Source organism: Rhinopithecus bieti, unplaced genomic scaffold (genome assembly GCF_001698545.2).
Source record: "Rhinopithecus bieti isolate Rb0 unplaced genomic scaffold, ASM169854v2 scaffold_1012, whole genome shotgun sequence".
NCBI classification, from domain to species: Eukaryota; Metazoa; Chordata; class Mammalia; order Primates; family Cercopithecidae; genus Rhinopithecus; species Rhinopithecus bieti.
Genome location: NW_016803312.1, coordinates 113,920 through 131,075, shown reverse-complemented (window position 1 = coordinate 131,075; position 17,156 = coordinate 113,920). Strand labels below are relative to the sequence as shown.

The following is a 17,156-nucleotide window of genomic DNA, read 5'->3' as shown; positions in this document are numbered from 1 at the left end:
AAACATGGGAACTATGCCTAACTACAAGATGGCCAATATTCTGCAGAGGACTTCAGCCACCCTCTCCATTTGCCTATCAAACGAGGTGATTAGATATAGTGCGTTGTCAATTTCCGCTTGAGCCTCAGTTATAGGTTGCGGATACAGAGCTGGAGTTATCAAAGATGAATTTTAGAAAATCTGTCTCTGTTTAAAACCTTTTAAGTGCTCATACTCAGTCCCATTGCCAGGAGTGAAACCCAAACCTCCCGTATGACAAATCAATACCCAAGCCGACAGATCACACGGGATCTTCCTCATACACCAGAACCATAGTCAATTCTTAGGTCCTTTTAAATATTAAACTCTTCACTTCCTCTCTCTACCTCCACCTGTGCGTCGCGCCTAACTTAGAACCGCCAAATCCCATTAAATCCCACCCTCACCAGCGACGCACGGTCTCCATAGGCTCCACGCACCGCTTTTGCAGTCCCCCATTGGCCGGTTTATTACCAGATGGCCTGTTCCCACGCCCTAGTCATCTTTGATATCCTCGGATTCCGTGAAGCCCCGCCCTTCTCTTCTCCCCTTTGGCCCGTCTTCTTCCACTCAGGCCCGCCCCTCCCCAGCTGGCTATTTGGTTGGCCAGCGCGCTTGCCACTTACGTCATTCACCCGCGCCACCCGGAAGCCGCGGTTCCTACCAACCGTTCTTACAGCTGGCGGCCCTGAGGTAAAGGCCGCGCTTGGGTGTCCCTGGGTGGCCGGGTCCCCGAGTTGGGAGGGGCGGAAGGCTGAATCCCCAGCTTGAGCCGGACAAGTCGATTCCCAGCGTTGAGAGGGTAGAGATGAACTGTGTGTGAGGCCAAACTGGAGCGGTCAACGTGGTCTTCCCCCTCCCCACTCCCCAGGAGCCCATCATGGCGACGCCCCCTAAGCGGCGGGCGGTGGAGGCCACGGGGGAGAAAGTACTGCGCTACGAGACCTTCATCAGTGACGTGCTGCAGCGTGACTTGCGGTGAGTGACAGTGGGGGGGGGCGGGGCGTTTGGAATATTCCACGTGGTGGGTGGGGCGTTCAGAGTTAGGGCCAACCCTTTGGATTGGTGGGCGAGGCGTTCAGAGTCCGGCCCCGCGCTCCTTGGAGCGTGAAGTGGGGATGATATCCCGGGTGCAGTTTGGCTGGGACGTGGCGTTCATAGCAGGGGGCGTGTCAGCGCATGCGCGGGCGCCGATGTTTGACGGATTGGGGCTTGTTTTCTGGAACCACAGTTCTTAGGTTCGAATCCTGGCTCGGCCATTCTTCATCCTTGTGAATACGTCATACCTCGCCTTTCTGTGCCCTATAAACTTTTCTGTGAAACGGGGAGTTTTCCGGAACCTTCCCCATGCAGTGGTTTTGAGTTTTTCATATGTCCCATCTTTGTAAATAATTTAGTAGCATGGATGCCTGAAACATAGTAGAGGTTCAATAAGTATGAAGAAATATTATTGCAATTTTTGTTAATCTAAGCAAGAAGTAAGGTGTTCAGAACTAGGACTATGAGCGTCCTAAAAGGGATGGAGGATTTTTCTAGGGTGAGGATGGGACATTATGATTGGAGTTCAGTATTGGGAGTGTAGTAATAGTAATAATAGCTAACACGTATATAGAGAGTTTACCATTTGGTAGGCATTATTCTAGATGCTTTGAGTAAATGCTCATTTAATCCTAATGACTCTACAAGGTAATACTGTCATCTGTATTTTATAAATGGGGAAACCGAGTCCCAAACAGGTTACTTACTTGCCAAAGTCACACATCTATAAAGGACAGAGCCCAGATCCAAACCCAGGCAGTCTGACCCAGAGCCCAAAATTAACTTGTACACTAAAAAGCCTTTTCAGCTTTTTAGTCTCAGAGGGTCATGATATGAGGTATACTAGGAGGAATGGGGCTGCCTATTGGTCACCATTGTACTTTCATCCCATCAGAAAGGTGCTGGACCATCGAGACAAGGTATATGAGCAGCTGGCCAAATACCTTCAACTGAGAAATGTCATTGAGCGACTCCAGGTAAAGACTATGGGGTTGGGTATCATTTTTTTGGTGTGTGTGGGCAAGGGAGGGAAATGGGAAGAGAGACTCCAGAGCCAAACCTGTCACCTGACCTAAGAGTTCACCACTGACCCCTACCTCTTTTTCCCTGGCCCCACAGGAAGCTAAGCACTCGGAGTTATATATGCAGGTGGATTTGGGCTGTAACTTCTTCGTTGACACAGTGGTGTGAGTATCTACCTGCCCCTCTGAGCCCACAGGGTTCAGCTTACCCCTTCCCTCATGCAACATATATTTTTTTGAGTATCTTCTATGTACCAGGCACTATACAAGGTTTTATATCCCAGTAGGATATAAGCTAGGTGCTGGGGATGTGACAGTGAATAAAATAGGACAAAATCCCTGCCTTCCCAGAGCCTCAATTTGGGGAAGGGTGGGGAGCAAAACATAAACTCTGCTAAACAGTGATAAGGACTTCCCCCACACTTCCTCTAACCTCTCTTTCCTCAGCCCAGATACTTCACGCATCTATGTGGCCCTGGGATATGGTTTTTTCCTGGAGTTGACACTGGCAGAAGCTCTCAAGTTCATTGATCGTAAGAGCTCTCTCCTCACAGAGTAAGTCCATTCCATGAGGATAGTGTGTAAAAACACCACCATTTCCAGCACTCTTCTCCCTTTCCCCATGGCTGCCTAGAATGATACTTAAGGACTCATCTCCCTTCCTCCTCAGAGCTGGGGCTGAAGAAATGTGGTTGCAAAGCCCATGTATAGCACATAATAAGCATTCAAAAAATGATCTTTGTATCGTTCATTCATGCAGACATTTATTGGGAATCTTCTGTATGCCAGGCACTGTGCTTAGCAGTGGGAATGCAGCAGTGAACAAGACAGAAAAGTTCCTTGAAGGCTTACAATCTAGAAGGACTATACTGTTACACATAAATACAATTATGACCAGATCCATGAGGTCTCAGCCTGTTAGAATTGGTAACAAGAAAACTAGTTACCTGTGATTTCACTTCCTGCTAATTTTACTATTCATTCACTGTGTTCCTGCCACACTGACCTTCACATGCTTCTTTCAGCACCCCAAGAATGATCCCACCCCAGGGCAATTGCCGTAGCTGTTCTCTCTGCCTGCACTGCCCTTTTCCCCAGTACCCACATGGCTTCCTTTCTCCTCACTCATCTCGCTTAAATGTCACTTCCTCGATGAGGCCCTCTGTAACCTAACTTTAAAATCATAGCCCCTGGCATGCTTGATTCCCCTCCGTCTACTTTTTTTCCCTAACACTTATCACCCCCTAATATTTACTATGTAATTTCTTGCTTTCTCATATTGTCTCCTCCAATTAGAATGTAAGTTTTACAAAGGGGGAGATTTGGTTTATACCCCAGGTGACTAGAGTAGTACAAACATATAGTAGACACTCTGTTTTTGTTTTTAAGAGATGGTGTCTCGCTGTGTTGCCCAGGCTGGAAAGCAGTGACTGTTTACAGCTGCGATCATAGCATACTACGTCCTCAAACTCCTGGGCTCAAGCACTCCCCTTGCTTCAGCCTGCCAAGTAACTGGGACTATAGGCGCACCGCTCTGCCTGGCTTTATGTTTGTTGAAATAATTTGAAAGGGTATGCTGGATGCAAATTAAAGTGGTTATTGAAGCAGATATGTGTTGGTGGTGATGGGGAGAGAAAGTGTGGGCTCCAGTTGAGTTTAAGGCAGGAGTGTCCAATCTTTTGGCTTCCGTGGGCCACATTGGGAGAAGATTTGTCTTGGGCCACACATAAAATACACTAATGCTAATGATAGCTGATGAGCTAAAAAAAAAAAAAAAAAGTTGCAAAAAAATCACATAGTGTTTTAAGAAAGTTTATGAATTTGTGTTGGGCTGCATTCAAAGCCATCCTGGACCGCATGTGGCCCACTGGTTGAGGGTTGGACAAGCTTGATTTACGGTTTTGTGCAGGGAAGGGCAGTTAGGAGCATAGATGAGGGATTTGAAATGTAGCTAGGGAAGGCCTCCCAGAGGAAGGGACATTTGAATCATTTGACTGAGTGAAGAAGCCATGGAGCTATCTGGGGAAGAGCATTCCTGGCAAGAGGAATAGTGTGCCTGGCATGCTAGAGAAACTACCAAGAGAGGTGAGCTTGGTTTCAATGGAATGAGCATGGGGGCACTGAGAAATACACTTAGATTAACAACATCTCACAAGTGTGAATACAATTGATCTAAACTTCTTTGTTGGTTACATTTATGTCTTCCTACATTCATTTTTTCCAGAGTTGCCTCCCTTAGGGTTTCAGTAATTTTTTTCTTTTCAAACCTTTCCAGTCATGGGAAGGACTAGCAGGTGTTAGTGGACCCAAAAGAACCTCAGACCTGCTGAGATTTCTGATTCTTGGTGTTCAGACCAATTAGCATATAGTTTAATTAAATGGCCTGCTTTCATGGTCAACACAATTCTGAACTGATGGTCATTTAGACCAAGTCTAGTTTGTTTGTTTTTGAGAAGGAATTTTGCTCTTGTCGCCCAGGCTGGAGTGCAATGGTGCGATCTTGGCTCACTGCAACCTCTGCCTCCTGGGCTTAAGGGATTCTCCTGCCTCAGCCTCCCAACTTGTTGGGACTACAGGCACCCACCACCACTCCCGGCTAATTTTTGTATTTTTAGTAGAGACAGGGTTTTGCCATGTTGGCCAGGCTGGTCTCAAACTCCGACCCAGGTGATCCGCCCACCTCAGTCTCCCAAAGTGCTGGGATTGCAGGTGTGAGCTACCACGCCCAGCTAAAGTCCAGTTTGTATAAGAAGGCTTTCCTTGTTATGTCACAGGATTTCTGAGCCTATCAAATAGATTTTAATTATTTTGAGACTCCATGTACTTCCCCAAAATGAAGTATTTAAATTGTCAGTGCCTGCCTCCCTTGCCTGGTCTTTTTGATATACTGACCTGGTCTATTAGTGTGATGAAAAATATGGTTGACTCTTACTGCTTTATTGTAATTAGTAGGACTGTCTAGAAGTTTGATTTTTCTAAGAGGTGAAGACTTGAGTCTATGTAGCTGGCTCTCCTCTTTAAAATATTTGGTTACATGGGATATACTTTGAACTAACTTTCTGGTCATTCCATGTGATCAAAAGTGTCAGTTCTTCCTGTTCTTAGTATATTTCTTTGTTTGGGAAGTAGAAAGGATGAAATCTCTGTGTATTCTTTCCTGGTGACACAGAAAGGAGTACGCATCCATATCTCATGAATAGACACGTAATTATAGAAGAAACACCATAAAGGCTGGGCACGGTGGCTCACGCCTATAATCCCAGCACTTTGGGAGGCTGAGGCGGGTGGATCACGAGGTCAGGAGTTCAAGACCAGCCTGACCAAGATGGTGAAACCCTGTCCCTACTAAAAATACAAAAAATTAGCCAGGAGCGATGGCAGACGCATGTAATCCTAGCTACTCGGGAGGCTGAGGTAGGAGAATCACTTGAACTCAGAGGGTGGAGGTTGCAGTGAGCTGAGATCACGCCACTGCACTCCAGCCTGGGCGACAGAGTGAGACTCCATCTCAAAAAAGAAAAAGAAGAAGAAACAGCATAACTATATGACTATTCACACTGCCTTACATACTAAATCAGTAGTAATTTGCTTCTCCACATAGCAACAGCTAGCATTTGGTGAACTCTATTTTTCTCCCTTTTAAAGTGTTGAACTCATAGGTTTTCATAAGCTAAGCTGATACCATTAACTAATTTTGTTCTCTTTTTTGATGTTCAAATTGTCCCTTAGGAGCTGATCAGGTTCATTCTTCCGTTCTTTAAGCACTACCCCCAGAATATTCTTGAAAGTATTCTTGCTCTCTGGCAACAACACCCATACTTCATGTATTTCCTGTCCCTAAACATACACTCAACCAACTTCAGGTTCCTTTGAATGGAGTAATCACTTATTCATTCAGCATACGTTGGGTGCCTGCTCTGTGCCCCACATTGTTCTGGTCCTTGGGGATAGAGCAGGAAACAAAAAAGACCAAAATCTGCCCTCATACGGCTGACATTCTAGTCAGGGGAGACAAACAATAAATGAATGATGTAGAATGTCAGATGTTGACAGTGCTATGGAGAAAGCATATCATGGAGATCAGAAGCATTACCTGCAATGGAACAGTCGTGATTTTAAGAAGAATGGCTGACTGGATGTGAAGTGTGAGAGAGAGAGGAGTCCAGGTTTTTGGCTGAGCAGCTGGAAGGATGGAATTGCCATTATCTGAGATGGAGAAGATAGGGGAGGAGTAGATTTGGAGGGGAAGGTCAGAAGTTTAGTCTGGAACCTGTTAAGTATGAGGTACTTATTAAACACTGAAGTGAAGTTTTAGAAGATGTCATTAAAACTCCTAGTCAAGTTCAAGAGAGTTCTGGGCTAGAAATAAAAACGTGGGAGATATTGGTATATACATGAGTTCATACTACTTGTTTTTCCAATTTAACATCCTGTCTTATTGCTCTCTACTTTTCCAACAGTATTTAGTTTCATTTACCCCTCAAACTGACTCCTACATTGACAGCACAATAAAATCCACATTCCTTATCATTATATCAAGACCCTGCCTGATCTAATCTCCTCCTACCTCTTGGACCTTGTCTTACGCCACTTTCCCTCACCACTCACTTAATTTCTAACGCTCTGACCTCACTGCCTCTCAAACAGCTCTTTGTTGCCTCTTGGCCTTTTTGTGGAAAAGACTTTCCTACTGCTTAACCATTAGGCATTCTTCGGTTCCTTCTCATTCTTCATTCTTCAGAAAGGCCTTCCTTGACCCTTTATATCAATTAGGATTCTTTTGGGTGAGATCTGATCCAAACTGGCTTAGAGAAAAGGAGTCAACTGACTGGTTCATGTAATTCAACCTCCTTCCTCTGCCACAACCTTCCCTTGGCTCCCATCTCACTTAAGGTCAAAGCCAGGGTCCTTACCATGGCCTTGTAAGCTTCACACAGTCTGCCTCCCTCATTACCTCTCTGACCTCACCTCTTACGTTCCCCCTTCACTTATTCTCCTTCAGCCAGAGTGGCCTCTTGGCTGCACCTCAAACATGCCAGGCACACACCCACCTCAGTGCCTTTGTGTTTGCTGCCCCTTGTGTGTGGAACACATCCTCCATATAGCCACCCTACTCAAAATTCACTGTCTTTAAGTCTTTTTACTCAAGTGCTTCTCAGTGAAGCCATCCCTGAGCCCTTTATTTAAAATTGCAGCCCCCCAATCCCGTACTCCTTATTCTCTCATTTTAAAATTTTTTTATTGTAGTTAGAACCATCTGACACATCTTTTATTCCATCATTTTTTTTGTCTGTCTGTCTTTACAAGAATTTGAAGTCCATCAGGCCAGGAGTTTTGTTTGTTGTGTTTGCTGCTATCTCCCCAGTGCCTAAAATCGCCTGGCATACAGTAGGCATTTAATAATCTTTGAATCAGTGAAAACCAGATGGTGGCTTGGCACTTCTGCATAGGAGTGAGCCAGGTGGAAATCATCCAAGATATAAGTAGATCTTGAAGTGATAAGGAAGGGTCCTCCTCATACTCATAAGTGGGTCCCATTTTGCCCTTTGTTTCTTTTCTCTAGGCTCAGCAACAGCCTCACCAAGGACTCCATGAATATCAAAGCCCATATCCACATGTTGCTAGAGGTGAGAGCAGCTCACCCCACTACCAGACTCTGTGTTTAGGGTGGTGACCTGAAGAAGGGAGAGAGCGAAAGAAGAGAAGGACCATCTTTCCCTTTAAACTGGAGTCAAGGGAGGGAGGTCAGAGCAAGCCTGGGGGCGTAACCCAGACTCAATCTTTGTTCAGTCTCTTCTGTCCTCTTTTTCAGGGGCTTAGAGAACTACAAGGCCTGCAGAATTTCCCAGAGAAGCCTCACCATTGACTTCTTCCCCCCATCCTCAGACATTAAAGAGCCTGAATGCCTTTGAGTCACATGGCCCTTCTTTTTCCCCATAAACCCTGCTGGTTGCCACGGGGGCCTGTTCCTAGGGCACAAAGTTACTGAGAGACCCAGAGATCCAGTCTCTCTGTGGAACCTCTAAGATGCCCCAACAGTCCTGCCTCCAGCCTGTTGCCCGGCAGCATTTGCCAGTTGACCTTGTGCACTGCCCTCTCTCCTGTCATTTTGGCAACCTGGGCCCCCACCTCACCCTTCCATTCCTTTTCCTTGACACCACCCTTTGAATTGCCATAGAGAATGGGCCAATTCATGGTGGAGGTTTGTTCGTTCCAAAAGGGAACGAGGGCCCTAAGGTTTACCCTTTCACACACCCAGTCGTTACCCTAAATCCGTCTCAGCCCTACCTTGTCCTAGCCCCTGCTATTGTAAGTGGTTCCAGCTTCCAATAGGCACGGAGCTGGATCCCGCTCTCCCTAGTCCGGCCCCTATTCTAGGTTGAGTCCAGCCTCCGCCAATCAACGCAGAGCCAGGTTCCTCCCCTTTTTAACTCTGGCCACAGTTCAACTCTGCCCTCTGAAGGCATTGCGCTTCTGCCACTCAATGCTCCTTCGTGTGCCTGACAGCCATCCTGCCCTCCTACCTCCGCTGTGTTCTAAATTCGTCTTCTACCCAGCTCTATGGTCTTCTCTAACCATAGAATTGCCCTGCCCGCCTACGCGGAGCCCAGCCCGACCCACTCCCGCCGGCTGCTACGCCCATTTCTATACAAGTCCTGCTTCCGCTGAGCAGCGTGGCGTGCGGCACCACCCCCTTGGTGTTTTGGCAGGGGTCTAGGAGTCCCTCATCCGCCAATCAGAGATAAACAGGGCTACCCACCCCCGTCCTTGGAGGCTGTCTTCCATCAATCCCGTGTAAGCCAATCAGTGTGAGGCAGCCCCCCGCCCCCTACACACACGCCCCGAACCTCGGCAGTTGCTCACAGTCCGTCAGTCCTTGAGCCAATCGGCTTAGAGCACCGGGAAGGCCGAACGCGCCTCCTCGGGACTCCAGGGGCCGTGAGCGTTCCATCATTTCCGCTTAGGCCAATCACGGCACAGCTCTGTGGGGAAGGGCCCGTCCCCCAACCCCCCGAGGCCTTGCGGCCGATTAATAGCGCTTTGGCCAATCAGCGAGCGGCGGGACACTGGGCTCCTCCTCCCCGGGCCCACGTGAGCTGTAGGGAAACGCAGGGGCGGCTTCTAGGTGCTGCCGCCGCCGCCGCCACCGCCACCGCCGCCGCCGCCACCGCCACCGCCGCCTCGGAACCCAGGCCTGGGGGGCGGTGGGGCCGCGTATGGAGCCCCCGCCCCCCGGAGCTGCCAACATTGCCAACGCCACTGCCACGCGACACACAGGTGAGCTCTGGGCCTGGAGGGTGGAGGGCCCCGTCCGTGACCCCACGTATCCTTCCCGCCCCCGCGCAAAGGATGTGGCTTGGCTGGTGGCCTGCTGGTGTTCGACTCCCCGCCGCCACCACCACGGCTGGTGGACCTGCGTGTGGCATTGCTCAAGCCCTTCGTCCCTTGTAGTGGATCTGACCGTGGCCTAACCTCCCCTCGCCGTTGTGTAATGATCGGTCCTGCGTGCTTATGTTTTTCCCCACGGGCCCAACTAGGGTGGACTCGTCCATAAGGTCTTTCCCCTACCCCACCCGCCCCCACCCACCCCCACTTATGGGACCAGCCTGTGACAGTGTTCAGACCCCCTTATTATAGTAGGTGTATTCTGGAGTGTTTGGATTTTCCTAGGCCTCAACTTTCGAAGACCCGTCTGGCCTTCCTTGTTTATTTTTTCCCCCCCCACTCTTCTGTACATTGTAGCGAAATAATCCGTTGGCGCCGCCACCCCTCATCCGCATCCCCTCTTTACAGTGAGTCCCCTACCTGAGTTTGTATTCCTGTCCTCCTCCATTCCCCCAATGCATCAGTTCCATGGCTTTTTCAGAACCACTCTCCCCCCCCGCCCCCCCACCACCCACCATTTTATAGTGGATCAGTCTTCATGTTTGGATTCACGTCCCTTTAGCTATCAGTCCATTGCCCTATCTGCCCTCTCTTTTTCGTAGATTGTCACTCTAGCCCTTGGGGTTCTCTCTTATTTTTAATAGTGGGTCAGTTTAGTGCTTTATATCTCCCTATTTTCAGTAGCTCAGTCCATAGCCTTTTCCCTCTCTGCTTTGAATCAGTCTGTGTGATGGCTTTTCTCTCCCTTCACTGTGGTGCAGGAGTCTGTAAGGTTTTCTGCTCCCCTTCCCCTCAGGTGATGAGCCTCATCACCCCTCCCTTTGCAGTGGATCTGTTCATTGGCCTTCCTCCCCCACACCCCTGTATGCTTGCACAGTCCCCCGCATACCCTCCCGTGAGTCCAGTGCTTTGTAATTGGGGGAAGGTCGGCCGTGTACTTTCAATTTCCTTCTTTTTTTTTCCCTTCCCAGAAGAGAACGTGCTGATCCTCTTTTCCTTGTGTAGCAGTGTATGGCCTTGCCTGTCCCTCACCTCTTAATAGTGGGTCAGCCTGATCACACTAGTAACCACAAAGACGTTCTGCCTCACTACAATAAGTGAATACATTAGCACCAGTGATGAGAGTAATGCCAGTAGGAGCTAGCGTTTATTGAGCACCTGCTGTGTATCAGGCAGAGTGTTTCATATGAATGAGTTCCTTTAATCCTCACCACAACCCCATGAGATAGGTAGTGAGCGAGCTGGGCCATAGGGAGGTTAAATTCCTTACTCAAAGGTGGCCCAGGAAGTACTCAGGACACAGGATAATTTTTGAGGCTCCCCTCTTAGACCCCATCCCACCCCACGTGAGGCCTCAGTCCTTAAAAACCAAATTAGTTCCCACCTCCAAGCTTTTGTTCTTGCTGTTCTCTCTGCCTGCAGAGTGGTCTTCATTCCCCACCTTCTCTCAGCACCCACCCACCCCCCAATCCCAGCAGCTGTGTGACCTTCGATGTGTGATTTAACCACTTCCTCTCTGTGCCTTTTCTTCATTTGTGAAATGGGGATCAGAACTAGAATCCCCTCCAGTGTAAATAAATATTACCTGTGAATTAAAGGTGAAACAAGTAACCTTTCTAGCATTGCCGCCTATACCTTCCCACCCCCTTACTGTGCTCCAACCACACTGGCTCCACCACACAGCTCCTCAAACATAGCAGGCATGGGCCAGCCTCAGGGCCTTTGCATTGGCTGTTCTTTGTGCCTTGAACACCACCCCCGGATCTCTGCATGGTTCCTTTCAGCACTCTGTTCAAATACCAACCTCCAAAGGATGTTTACCACACTGTGGTGTGTGGAATGCAGTATAAAAAGATACATGTATCAAAGATGTTTCTAAGAATGCCAGTTTATATATGAGTAAGGATTTTCCTCCTTTTCAAAAGGATGTGTTCACAAGACTGAGGTATGTAATATGCTCTGCAAAGTTACAAGTATAAAAGCTGTTTCTAAGAGTGCTAGTTGTATATGTGAATAAGGACTGTGTTGTTGCATTGAAAGAATGTGTTCACAAAACTGTGGTGTGTAGCTGGGCACGGGTGTGCACCTATAGTCCCAACTACTCTGGAGGCCGAGGTGGGAGGACTGCTTGAGCCCAGGAGTTCCAGGCCAGCCTGGGCAATATAGCGAGATCCCTGTCTCTGAATAAAAACGAAAAAATAACCACTGTGGTGTGTGTAATACACTCTTCTAAAGGCACAGGCATAAAAGATTTTTCTAAGAGTGATTTGATTTTGTTGTACCTGGGTAGTGTTATTTCAGTAAAGATTGATTGTCACACCATGGTGCTTGGAATATACTATACGAAGGCACATGTATAAAGAAGAAGTTCCTAACAATGCTACTTGTAAAAACAAAAAAAGTCAACCCCTCCCTGGCCATCTGAAGCTGCACACCCAGCAGGGCTCAAGCCAGGTCCCTGCTTTGTCTCTTTGCCCTTTATCACTGTCTGACACACTGTGTGGGTTGTTGTCTCTCTCCACATTAGAATGTGAGTCCCATGAGGACTCAGTTTTTGTCTGCTCATTCACTACTCTGTCTCCAGCAACTGAAAATGTACCAGGTAAACAGCAGATGCTCACTAAGAATTTATCCCATGAATAAATGGGAAAAAGATAATTTCAGACACCAGCATAGGGGTCAGATGGGGAAGAAGAAGGGATATGAGAGCTAGTTAGTTGGGACTGTTCATGCAACCAACCTTTACTGAGCCCCTCGTGAGTACCAGGCACTCTTCTAGGTGCTGGAATGTGGCAAGGAACGAAACAGGCCGAAATATCTGTGCTTGTGGAGCAGACATTTATTAAAGTTGGGGAGGCCGGGTGCGGTGGCTCACGCCTGTAATCCTAGCACTTTGGGAGGCCGAGGTGGGCGGATTGCCTGGGCTCAGGAGTTCGAGACCAGCCTGGGCATCACGGTGAAACCCCGTCTCTACTAAAATACAAAAAATTAGCTGGGCATGGTGGCGTGTGCCTGTTATCCCAGTTACTTGGGAGGCTGAGGCAGGAGAATTGCTTGAACCTAGGAGGCAGAGGTTGCAGTGAGCCAAGATTGCACTCCAGCCTGGGTGGACAGAGTGAGACTCTGTCTCAAAAAAAAAAAAAACCAAGTTGGGGAGACAGACTATGTGAACAAAATAAATAAGTTAAATTAGCATAGTAGACAAATGCTGAAAAGAAATAATGAAATAGGGCAGGTAGGAATCGAGTACTGGGGAGTGGTTGAAATCTTAGGCACAGGGAAGATGACTCTTGAATTAGGGCCTCACGGTGAAGAGGGAGGGAGCCTTAATGTCTAGGGGAAGAGCATAGCAGGCAGAAGGAAGTGCCAGTGCAAAGGCCCTGAGGTGCGATGGTGCCTGCCATGTTCAAGGAACATCAAGGTGGCCAATGTGGCTGGAGCAGAGTGCGGGGAGGGGCAGAAGGTGAGGTCACACAGGTGACTGGAGCCAGATAGTGCAGGTCGAGGTGATACATAAGATAGGATTGCAGGGGCAGGGGGAGAAGGATGACACACTAGCTAATAGCTAATAGCTGTGGAGTATCTACCACACATCAGAGGCACTTTTTTGTTCAAATACCAACCCCCAAAGGATGTTTACCACACGGTGGTGCCTGGAATGCAGTACAAAAAGATATATGTATCAAAGACGTTTCTAAGAATGTCAGTTTATATATGAATAAGGATTTTCCTCCTTTTCAAAAGGATGTGTTCACAAGACTGAGGTATGTAATATGCTCTGTGAAGGCACAGGTATGAAAGCTGTTTCTAAGAGTGCTAGTTGTATATGTGAATAAGGACTGTGTTGTTGCATTGAAAGAATGTGTTCACAAAACTGTGGTATGTAACTGGGCACAGAGGCTGAGGTGGGAGGATTACTTGAGCCCAGGAGTTCCAGGCCAGCCTGGGCAACATAGTGAGATCCCTGTTTCTGAAATAAATAAATAAATAAAAATGACCACTGTGGTGTGTGTAATACACTCTCCTAAAGGCACAGGCGTAAAAGATGTTTCTAAGAGTGATTTGATTTTGTTGTACCTGGGTAGTGTTATTTCAGTAAAGATTCATTGTTACACTATGGTGTTTGGAATATGCTATACAAAGGCACATGTATAAAAAAGTTCCTAACAATGGTACTTGTAAAAAAAAAAAAAAGTCAATCCCTCCTTAAGTCTTTTACAGAAGTATTTTACAGAATTGACACATTTAATCCTCACAGAAGCCTTGGAGGGTACGTGTACTTTTGAGAATATTTGACTTTGAGAGTAAAATATCCCCATTTTACAGATGAGGAAAGAGGCACAGAGAGGCTGAGTAACTTGCCCAAGGTAACCTTGAGCCAGAATAGCCAGAACAGGGGCAGAGGAACATAAGGCTGAAGACCCAGAAAGAACAGATTTGCAAGAGCAGGCAGGTTATTTGGCACCTTTGATCACGCAGAGGAAGAATGAATTCTTCCTGGAACGTGATGATTGTGTAATTGAGTCCATGAAGTGAGGGAAGAGCTCCCCTGAGGGGAGAGCAGCCCGTGCTTACCCTCAGAGGTTGGAACTGTCTCGGAACGGTAGATAGTTCAGGGTGGCTACCTCAGAGCCTTTGTACACGCCGTTCACTCCGCCTGGAGGCCCTCCCCCACAGAGGGCAGCCTGGCTTGCTACCTCCCCTCCTTCAGGCCAGGTGTCCCTTCCTTGGGGAAGAACTCCTTGCACACCCTGTGTAAAACAGCATTCCTGTCACTCTCTAGGATCTTACCCTTCTCTGTTTCTCTTCATGGAGAACTGGTGGTGTAAGGTGGCTAGGATTGCTCACTAGAGCCATACCACTTATGTTTTGAATTCCGGCTCTGCCGACTTCTAGCTGTGTGACTTGGGCAGGTTACTTCTCTGTACCTCCATTGCCTGATGTGGAAAATGGAGGAAATGATAATCCCCACCCTTTAATGGTGGTTTGAGGATTCAGTGAGTTAAATGATTCAAAGAGTGTGCAGCACATGGTAAGCATCGTATGCCTGGCTTGCATTTTCAAATTATTAAAATGTATTCATAGCATACCCGTAGGTGTCTGACAGGCCTCTGAAACTGACCATCTCCAAAACTGGCGTGACCCCCCTCAAAACTTACTCTCCTGCGAGGCTCCCACCTCAGCTGACCACAATGCTGTCCTTGTGGGTAATTAGGCCACAAACCTAGACTCACCCTGGACCCTTCTCTCACCTCCCCCAGGCATGCTATCTGTCAGCAAGTCCTATTCTGTGTTCAGGCTTTCTCCAGAACCCAGCCACTTCTCGCCAGCCCCACTGCTACCACCATCGTCTACCACAGTGGCCTCTTCAGCCCCGATAGTCTATTCTCCTCACAACCGCCAGGGGGATCCTGTTAAAATCTCAGTCACAGCCTGTCATCCCTCTGTTCACAACCCTCTCGTGGCTCCTGTCTCACTCAACGTCCTGACAACGCCCGAAAAAGCCTGGCTCAGTCTGGCCCCCGTCACTCTGTTCACCTCTCCCGCTGCCTCCCTGCTCTCCCCCCAACCCATGCCGGCCTCCTCTCCCCATGTCACCTACCAGTCTCCAGCCTTGGGCCCTTCACACTGGCTGCCGCTTCCACCTGGCTCGCTGCTCTCAGATACTCACGAGCCCAGTTCCTTCACTTCCTTCAGGTCTCTGCCCAGTTGTCCCCTCCTTGGTGACTACTCTCCCCTGACTCTCCATGTGAAAGTAACAACTCTCCCCTGCCTGATTTCTTTTCCCATAACCCTTCCCACCATTCAACGCACTCTTGTACATGTTTGCCTTGTTTCTCACCTGCCTTCCCTGCTAAGATGTGAGCTCCTCTGGAGCAGGGATTGTTGTCTGTTTCGTTCTCGGCTGTATCCGCAGCACCTGGCCCACTCACCAAAAGCTTGCTAAGTGAAGGAAATGGAAAGAAGTAAACATATCCAAGCAAGGCAGATTGCTAGAACTCTTATGAGGGGTCAAGTGGGAGAAATTACAAAATACAAAGCCGTATGTGCTATTGAAGCTGGAAGCCCACCGTGACCTTTCACTCAGCTGATAGGTTCTGTTGCAGCTGAAAGAGGAACTGGTAAAATTGCCTGTCTTTGCCACCAGGAGTCACTCTGAACTCTTTGGGCTTTTGAAACAAGCCTGCCTGCAAAACAAATTCAGTGAGGTCTCTGGTGACAGGACTCTCTAATCGGACACTTCATGGCTTTGTGACTTGTATAATTGAACAGGAAGCTCATGTTTATTTCCAGTTTGCTCTCAGGAAAGAAAGCACTAATGGGGTGACAGGGAGGATCCTGTTCTTTGAGGGACATGCTAAGAGGGAGCAGTTGGTGTGAGGCTCCATTTAGTCTAATGGTGAAATGCTTAGCCAACTGGAACCTGACTGCCTGGCTCCAAATGCTGGCTCTGCCACTTGTGGACTGTGGAAGGTACGTAGACATTTGTGCCTCCACTGCCTCATTTATAAATTAATGACAGTAAGACTACCTACTTCTCAGAGGCGTAATAAGGGATAAATGAGTCAAAGCCCATAAAAAAAATATAACAGTACAGGTGTATATGCCCTTACCCAAAACCCCTGGTGCCAGAGGCGTTTCAGAATTTCGATTTCTTCAGATTTCAGAAAGGTAACATGATGCATATACGATGTTACATAACACCCCTTAGTAAGCTCTGCAATCGGCTGTGTTCATATTTATGCAGCAAAATGTATGAACACTCTCACACTAAGTGAGAATCAATAAAGACCAGAAAGGGCCTTGTTTCATTTCAAATCAGGTTTTGCTGCCAAAAGAGGTATAAGAAGCTTTCTGCTTTTAGAGCATTTTGGATTTTGGAATAGCAGATAAGGGACTATGAACAAATCAGAAACTAATATTTAGAGCTTATCATATACCTCAGGCATATAATATTTAATCTATACAATATCTCTATGAACTAGGTATTGTTATCCCCATTTTAGCAATGGGCATATCATTATCCCTGTTTTACATATGAGACAATTGAGGTACAAAGAGGTTAAAGAATATCAGCCAAGCGTGGTGCCTCATGCCTATAATCCTAGCACTTTAGGAGGCCAGGGAGAGAGGATTGCTTGAGCCTGGGAGTTCAAGAACAGCCTGGGCAACGTAGTGAGACCCCATTTCTAAAAAAAAAGAAAAAGAATATGCACAGGGTCACACAGCTAATAAGTGGCAGAACCAGGATTCAAACACTGGCAGTCTGGCCCTAGTGCCTGGGCAGTTGTCCAGCAGGTCATATTGCCTCTGCTTAGAACAGTGCCTGATGTGTATTAAGCTCTCAATAGATGTTAATTATTGCTGTCATCGAGAAAGAGAACATTCAGGGCCGAACGTGGTGTCTCGCGCCTGTAATCCCAGCACTTTGGAAGGCCAAGGTGGGAGGTGGGTGGATCACTTGAGGCCAGGAGTTCAAGACCAGCCTGGCCAACATGGTGAAACCATGTCTCTACTAAAAATACAATAATTAGCCGGGCGTGGTGGTGGGTACCTGTAATCCCAGCTATGCGGGAAGCTGAGGCACGAGAATCACTTGAACCTGGGAGGCAGAGGTTGCAGTGAGTCAAGATTGTGCCACTACGCTGCACTCCAGCCTGGGCGACAGAGAGATACTCCATCTCAAAAAAA

At 47.7% G+C, this 17,156-nt stretch overlaps 2 protein-coding genes across 3 annotated transcripts in view; both read left to right on the top strand.

The window, feature by feature from the left end:
- Nucleotides 1-633: 633 nt before the first annotated feature.
- On the top strand, nucleotides 634-7,990 carry UXT (ubiquitously expressed prefoldin like chaperone). The gene is made up of 7 exons (XM_017874097.1): nucleotides 634-711; nucleotides 890-996; nucleotides 1,952-2,033; nucleotides 2,176-2,243; nucleotides 2,526-2,633; nucleotides 7,642-7,705; nucleotides 7,891-7,990. The coding sequence occupies exons 2-7, from the start codon at nucleotides 899-901 to the stop codon at nucleotides 7,942-7,944; spliced, it is 474 nt and encodes a 157-aa protein (XP_017729586.1). The 5' UTR covers nucleotides 634-711; nucleotides 890-898; the 3' UTR covers nucleotides 7,945-7,990.
- A 1,143-nt stretch (nucleotides 7,991-9,133) lies between these two features.
- ELK1 (ETS transcription factor ELK1) overlaps nucleotides 9,134-17,156 on the top strand; it is a 15,976-nt gene continuing 7,953 nt past the window's right edge. The window contains exon 1 of one of the 2 annotated variants that reach the window (XM_017874084.1): nucleotides 9,134-9,356. The gene's annotated coding sequence lies outside the window, so the exon portion shown is untranslated. The remainder of the gene's footprint in view (nucleotides 9,357-17,156) is intronic. The other variant, XM_017874076.1, reaches the window with a different exon arrangement.